Source organism: Prorops nasuta, unplaced genomic scaffold (assembly GCF_024137725.1).
Source record: "Prorops nasuta isolate Cenicafe-Biocafe unplaced genomic scaffold, Cenicafe_Pnas_1.2 PNAS00010, whole genome shotgun sequence".
NCBI lineage: Eukaryota > Metazoa > Arthropoda > Insecta > Hymenoptera > Bethylidae > Prorops > Prorops nasuta.
The window spans coordinates 7,085,618-7,093,523 of record NW_027116807.1 but is presented as its reverse complement, the minus strand read 5'-3'; the positions used below and the strand labels follow the sequence as shown (position 1 = coordinate 7,093,523).

At 45.9% G+C, this 7,906-nt stretch overlaps 1 protein-coding gene across 1 annotated transcript; it reads right to left on the bottom strand.

The window, feature by feature from the left end:
- Window positions 1-761: 761 nt before the first annotated feature.
- On the bottom strand, window positions 762-2,731 carry LOC136777128 (uncharacterized). Its single transcript, XM_066733200.1, has 4 exons — window positions 2,264-2,731; window positions 1,923-2,176; window positions 1,210-1,831; window positions 762-1,133 (listed from the first exon to the last, which is right to left on the bottom strand). The coding sequence occupies exons 1-4, from the start codon at window positions 2,729-2,731 to the stop codon at window positions 762-764; spliced, it is 1,716 nt and encodes a 571-aa protein (XP_066589297.1).
- Between the last annotated feature and the right edge of the window lie 5,175 nt (window positions 2,732-7,906).

Sequence of the window (7,906 nt, the reverse complement as noted above, 5' to 3'; positions counted from 1 at the left end):
AGATTCCGCTATAACAAGACGAATCTCGTGACTAAATTCTTTACGACAAGCTTCCTAAAACGACGAACATCTCTGTTAAGTGTATAATGGATTAGTCGATAATTTTGTTCGTTTCAGCATCGAAGCTTCTTCGCTCTCGCATCGCTCGGTGATTCGCGAATACACTACCACACGTCCAGTCGATGCATCGTACAATTTCTCTCTCTCTCTCTCTCTCTCTCTCTCTCTCTCTCTCTCTCTCGTCGGGTTCTTTCGCACGAAGAGGAACAAATTTTCGTGATAGTTCAGAAGCCATTGTTATAATGTTACGGTAAATGGGGACTGGACGTTGGCTGGTTTTTCACGGAAAGTACGGCGATTCGATGACACGGAACAATGCGGGAAGCCGATGATGGACCGTTGGCATAACAGAACCGGGATGATCGACGTTACAAGACGATTCGTTACGTTCTGTCTTGTAGATTTATCGTACGGTTTCGTACTCTCGCGCGGACTGTTTGGACTTTCATCCTCCGAGACTCTCTCCACCTTTCGCAACTGTCCATTCCAGTTATAGCCTAAAGATCGTGTTCTTTGGTCGCGCAGTTTCTTATGCCGTTATCCGCTGTTCTTTTCAAGCGAGATATAGCGTCTTGCCCGTAAACGAGAACCTGAGGCCAAAAATGTGAATTTTAGTTCCTGGAAGGCGAGCAACGTGAGAAGAAGACATTCTGCTTGGATCATAATAACAATAATAATGACGAAGGAGAAGCACCACTGACCTACAGTCTCAGCAATCTTTTGGTAGGTTTGGTGAACCGGAAGTCAAGCATCGGTCTCGGTCCCCCGAGGTTTGGGGTCTTGGCCTCCCTCTTGCGTCTGCCCAGCATCATTGGGATCATCATGGCCATGGTGGCCGGTAGCATTCCAGCGCCCACTGCGGCCAGAACCGCGGAGTTCGATGGAAGACGTTGGGCCAGGGTGTTCCTGATGGGTCTGCTGGCTAAGTTCACCGATTGCGTCAGCAGCTTCTGCCTCTCGTACTCGTTCCTGCTCTGGTCGACGCTCTTGAAGGTCTTCTCGACCTCCAGCAGACCTCCGTGCGAGGTCGTCGTGTTCGTACCGTTGATCGATGGTAACACCGTCAGTCTAACCTAGGTAAGCCGAATCTCATAAAGTACCTCCTCACAGATATCTTCCAAGCTTCTCAACTCGGTCGTCTAGCCTAACCTGTCTTTTCGAGGTCATCACTGGTATCGCTGGATCCTGCTCCTCCTTCCGGTCACTTGGTCTCGCCGTGAGGTTGTAGAGCCTCTGCATGGACTCTGGGTCCAAACCGTCGAGTTTTATGGATCTCTGTCTGGATTTGGAGTAACCCCTGTTGGTGGAGAGCAGGACCCACTGGCCATCGCCATTGGCTGGATGAGAGGGTGGATGATTGTTAACGTACTGATAGTGGGAGAAATGGGGCCTGTCGTCCTGATTGCTGCCAGGCCTGGGCCTCTCGCCGAACCTCGTCGGAAAATCCTGCCAATTTCCGAGGCCTTCGGACGATTGACCTTGGGGCTTGTCGTATCTGTCGTCGAAGGGATAACTGGGTCTCGGAGGGGGTCTGTAGTTGTTTGGGAAGTTGGAAGGTTTGTCGTCGGTGATTATGTCTCCACTGCCGGGACCTGGTCGTTGGTTGTTCGTGTATTTGTCCCAGGTGGGCCTCTCTGGTGGCCATTTCTGTGCCTGGTCCACTTCGTCGTCGTACTTGTCGTAGTAGGGTGGCCTTGACTGTTGTTGTTGTTGTGGCTTTTGCCAAGGTCTCTCCGCGTTGTCCTGCCAACTTGGTTTCGGCTTGTCGTACCTGAAAACCGATCTATCGTTACTACCACCGTCGCTGTGTTGCAAGAAGAAGGCTTTAAAATTCCGGACAAAGTGTACTCTTCGAGGTTTACCATGGTCTGTTATTTTCGTAAGTGGGCCTGGAGGCCGAATAGTCCGGTGATGGCCACGGCTTGGCAGTGTTGGGTTTGTCCCACTTGTTGTTGATATCCGGCCACGGTCTCTGAGTGCTCAAATTGGCCTGCCACTTGGAGATTTTGCTCTTGGACCAGGGTATCGCGTCCAAGGTCACCCAGCCGTTCCGATCATCCTGAGGACCGGATCCGTAGTACTTGTTCCGTTTGATGGTGTCGTTCAAGACCTCGTCCTGTATCCCAACAGTGATTTATTCCTCGTGAAAATTGTTCGAGAACTTGGCGTGATTAAAATGTTGCTAAAACTATATATAGTTTACCGATTCAACGAGGGTGGAATTTTCCAGATTGCTGTTAAACTTTCCATCGTGGTCGGAGATGGTGGTGGCCGAATGAGGAAGCTTGTCGTCGACCTCCAAGGCGAGGGGCTCCACCGTGGGTTTGGTCACTCTGAAAGGGTAGCTCTGGAAGTCCCTCTCGGTGGTGCTCTTGATCTTATTAGCATAGTCCTCGAGGAATTGGTTGAGGACATCGGGGTTGAAGGTCGACGACTCGAAGGAGTTTCGTCTCTCGATTTGGGGACTGGGTGGATCGTCCCTGATCATTCTCTCATCGTTGCGCAATATCGCGATCGTTGGGAACGTCCTCTGGTGATGTTCCTGTTTGGTCCTGAAGAGGTCCGACGCGTTGGTCCTCATCTTCACGAAGAACCTCGTGTCGGCGTTCGAGGTCATGGCCACGCCGAGTAACAACAGGACCCACTTGGTTATCCTCGATGATGACGTCATCTGTAAGGTGAGAAGGACTGTCGTTAGAAATCCAAAAGTTCCTTAATAAGTTTAGTGCAAGAAGAAGAATATATCGAGGAAGAAAGAAGGGGCTCTTCAGCCTGGCACTGACCGCGATGGTTCTTGCACTTGCTCGCGTCACCGTTTCTTAATTACATGAACAAGGAGGTTGCGTATCGTCGCCAGGTAGTCGATGCACCAGAGGAACCCGTTACAGGTATTCAGACAGCAGCAGCAGCGAGATAGACGGAACTGCTCTGCTGCGACTACACCGAGCAATGGCCTCGACTCTTCAAGGTTCGAGATGGCTCTGGGGCTGAGACGTTGGCCTCGTTTGCTTTTAATCCAGGTCCCCCCTTCGTGGTTGGTCCATTTTGCGTCTCCTTCCGGCCTGGCCACCGCACAGGAGAGAACGGACGAACCTCGCCAGACACCTTCACTCCCTCTAACTCTACTTTGTCCTTTTCTCTTCTTCCTCGTCTCCTCAACCCCACTCCTCCTCCTCCTCCTCCTCCTCGCTCTTCTAATCTCGAAATTTCCTTCGTTCCCTTCCCCAACCTTGACGCTTTCTTCTTCCTCAAAGACATTAACGATCGTTCCACGAATGGAACCGTGGAACAATGCCTCTCCTTCGTCGCTCGGTCAACCAGCCTCCTCCTACCTATGCGTCCCCCTCGCGGTTATAGGCCTATACCTCACCTTGACCCTGACCATTCCCTCTCTCTCTATTTATTTTTACCACACGGATCCTCGACCATAGAAGAAAAAACACAATAACAACAGAAAAATATCAACGGGGTTGCAGCAGCTTTCACGTCATATTGATTTTCCGCAAATGCAAATTTGCGGTTTTCAACTGCATAGGACTCTGTACGCTCTATGTATATATATATAATATTATAGAGGACAGTTGAAAGTTTCGCTACAATAGAGGTTGTATGGGTTTGTGAAAATCTCCGCTCGCACCGAAAGTGAGCAATGATGGAAATGCGAGAAGAAAGAGAATTATTAGAGAGAGAGAGAGAGAGAGGGAGAGGTGGGTTTTAGGCCAATGAAAGTAACGTTGCAGATACGTGATAATTGGATGATAAATGATTTCATAGACTTTCCTCGTCGAGATATGGAAGGACGGGGGGTGTATCGAGAAAGTGCGAATTTTCCGAGAGAGAGAGAGAGAGAGAGAGAGAGAGATAAAGGAGCGAATGATACGTGTATGGAGAAGAGTAGAGACCCACTGGCGCCAGTCTCGATTTCCAGCGTGAACGCGATGCCTCGACGCGTGTCGCGCGCGTCTCTAACAATGTTTCAAAGAGAGAGAGCAATGCTATTTTATGAGGCTCGAGCACTTAAACGGTGAAAGTAGGATTTTGACAAAAGGTAAAGTCTCGCGCGGCTAGATGACAGGCGCTCCGTTGCAATTAGTGCGTGACCAGCCCCATTCCTCCATTTCTCTCTTTCATCGCGCATAGAGTACCTCGTCAAGCCTCTGTATATATATGTATACATGGAGGTCCAAAAATAACCTCGATATACGCGCGTTCCTGGGTCTTTCGATGCTTACTCCTATACCTTGGATGCTTATTTCTTGCTGAATTTTTGCGCTTTCGCGCGGCCTGGAAATTCAGTTTCAAGATTATGCATATATATATATAGGGTTGTGTCACGGTCGAAGCGATAATTCAAAAGAACGAAGATTTGCACTATGGCAAATTGAATCGTTATCTTAGTGTTATAGTGTGGTTGTAGATTTTGTTCGGAAGGTACTGAGTGAATTTAGATGACATTTTGAGGAATCAGTTTCCTTCAGTGTACCTCTTTACGTGTCTATATATATATATATATATATAGATTCAAAATTTACCTTGAAATACGCTCGTTACTGGGTCTTTTAATACTTTTCTATACTTAAGATGCTTACTCCTTGCTGAATTGTTGCGATTATTCTAAGGCCTGGAAGTTCAGTTTTAAGATTATACATGTGTATATAGGGTCTTATCACAGTCGAAGCGATTGACCAAAGCAAGGAAGATTTGCACTATGGGAAATTGAATCGTTATTTTCGTGCTATAGCGTGGTATATGAATTTTTTCAGGAGGTACAGAATGAATTTAGATGAAACGGTAAGATATCAGTTGCCTTCGGGTTACCTCGTCGAACGTACAGGGTTTTTCACAAAATTCGACCTAGAGAGTCAACATAAAGTTGATTAAACTTCGTAAATATAAGATATTTTAATTTTGTTTACAGCACCTTTCAGAAACTACTGTACACTCGTTTCCAATAAGGTAAACCCGCTGGTGAATTTGTGCATTTTCATCCATTCTCCAAATTTGTAGGAAAATAAGTAAAAATTGCAAAAATAGCACTGCATCAAATCCTCTCAATCGTAAAATCGCAATTTGTACCAGTTTTAAATACAATTTTTCAACAATTATTATACAGAATCATTATATTTATATTTTACACTGTAATATTTATAACGTTTTAAAATTAAAAACATTACATTGCGAAATTAGTATAAATATAAAGATTCTATTTTATAATTATTAAAAAATTGTCTTTAAAACTGGTAAAAATTGCGATTTCACGATTACAGGGATTTTTTTTCCAACCAACTTCAAAATTATACATATATATATATAGAGAAGGTCGCGTACAGCAGCCGAGAGGATCGTTGAACGCGAAGACGATGGATCCTGCATGGTTTCACAGAAATTGGATTTTTCGCGGTTCAGTGCACCCTGCTCGAGAAACCGGTAGCAACCGTTTGAAAAAAAGGAGAGGAGAGCAGGGACGAAAAGCCTCCAGTATTCATTGTCGATCGATCGATCGAATCTGCAAGGGTAATGTAATCCGATCCAGCCTAGAAGTCCCCTCGCGATCCTTGCGAGAAGATCACGACTCCACTGACCTATCTGCCTGGTCTACTTGTCGCCATACTGATTCGAAGGAAAAACCGTGTTGCTCGATCAACGTTAATTGACGATTGACGGAAATTGGACCGAGAGCTTGATTAAAATCGAGTCCAAGTATCGAGGTTTACTGCGATCGGTAATTGTTAGGCATAAAGAATGATATATATATATATATATATTTATATAAAGCGATTGGCTAATATAGTGTAGTATATATATATATATATAGGCGAAGTGGAGGGGAGGTAATTAAAGTTCATGAAAGCGCCAGTAAACCACGATGATGGTCGACAAAACTTGATGAGTATACGCGTACCAAGCAAGGTGGAAGACGTGGAGAGGAGGAAAAGTAGGCTGGCCCGATGAAATTATTTGCGAGGGCAAGTTGCCAAAGTCGAAGCAACTGTTGTCCGGATGAAAGTAGGTAAGATTAGGGAAGAAAGTATCAGTTTAGTACACTGCTATTTATTTCTTCTTTTTTTTTGTTTGTTTTTCTGAATTTACAACGCGAGTACTGGGTTTAATACAGCGTGACCCACGTTGGTTGCTCGTAAATTAATGGAGGATGGCGATGGATGATAATTCGAAGGCCGTTAATGGGAAATTATAGAAATGTGAAATTTACCCAATTAAAGGATTTTAGTGTAAACAATGGCGAGTCCGGTGGAAGTGAGACATTTGCACCGATTAACAACCACCACTTTGCAATTTCCCCTGGAATCTTTTTCCTGCCTTCGTATCCATCCAGCATGCCTATATATACATATAGCCTACACTATACGCAAGAAAGTTCCCTGCCAAGAAAACAGAATAATTCTATTCTTTCTAGGCTGTAACGAGCCGAGTTATTGCAGCTGAAAGCTAAAGAGGGCACGCTGCAAACAACTGAGATAAGGCTCCAGTCAAAGAAGAAAGTTAACAATCAAACTCCCGATGAGACCTAGAACTCCAGTTGGTGCTGATCAGCTTCGATGTAGAATCATAGTCGATAAACAGAGGAGGAGGAAAAACAAGGCCTCCGAGGCAAATCTGCCGGATTGTTATTATAGAATCATCCGCACGCTCGATTTACTGCTATAGACCATCGCCTTTACGAGTTTAAACTTTGCACTCGGCTACGAGCCTCCAGTTGTCCTCCAGATCCTCGATTCATAGCTGGAAAACTGTGCGAGAGGTCTCTGAAACAATCGCTCGTGGGCTGGCAGAACTAAACGAGTGGAGAGTACTTTGTTATTGCCATGGACGTTCCTCGTAATTACCAGGGAGATGCACAGGACGTTCACGCTTTTTAGAATACCTGAAACGCACTTAAATCTGACAACCTGGTCGAAAGTACGTTTAGTCTTGGCAGTTTCGCGATGGAAACAAGTGGTCCTGCTCCTTTTCGTTTCCCCGCTTTCTTCTATCAGAACGTACATCCTTCAGTTCCGAAGCTACCTATAGCCTACCATGAGAGTTTTGGGTCTCGGTTGGCCGATTCTTTCTCTGATCGTCGTCCTCTTCAGGCCTGGTTGCTTCGAGGATCCCGAAGGGTCTTCGGCAAAAATACCATCGAACCGAACAGCGAGCACCGGTAATCCTCCAACGACGGACCTTGGTAAGAACGCTACGGAGAACGTCACCGAGGAATTTCGTCCTAGCAGACCTCTCGGCCCAATAGTGGAGGAACCAAGAATCGCTGGTCCCTTCAACAATCTTCAGCATATCTCGTTCGAGAACACTCTGAGAGTCAATCAGGACAGAAACTCCGTGGAGGACCACTCTCGTCCTCATGGAAGGGTCAAGTTCCAGGATGACCCTCCTATAGGTGTTTATGCACTCGAGAGCCCCAGCAATCTTCAGGTGGAAATAAGCAACCACGAGGGATCCACTTACGTACCACAATCGTTGGAGGATGATTCCAAGATCAGAGTTCCGGAGGATCAAATCGCTCTGGTGGATCCCAATCATCTTCTCTATGGACATCCTATACAGGACACTTCTTCCGTTCTCCAGCAACAACATCATTTGGACAATTCTGGCACACCGAATCTTCCGGTTAGTTATTACACTGGTAATGACAATTTATATCCTTACAAGTACAGTCCGATTTACGAGGAGAGTTACTACAACAAGAATAATCGGATTCCCGATAAGAGTGTGTTATATTTGCACCAGCAGTCGTACACCAGGACGCGAAAGTTCCCTTATCAGTTTTATCAACCGTCGCTAGAACAGGCCGATTTTTATGGGGACCCTCGATACCAGCAACATCATCATG

Coding starts and splice junctions, on each gene's coding strand:
- LOC136777128 (XM_066733200.1), bottom strand. CDS start 2,731: ATGACGTCATCATCGAGGATAACCAAGTGGGTCCTGTTGTTACTCGGC. Junction 2,177..2,263: donor ATTCCACCCTCGTTGAATCG/GTAAACTATATA, acceptor GTTGGGATACAG/GACGAGGTCTTGAACGACAC. Junction 1,134..1,209: donor TGATGACCTCGAAAAGACAG/GTTAGGCTAGAC, acceptor CGGCTTACCTAG/GTTAGACTGACGGTGTTACC.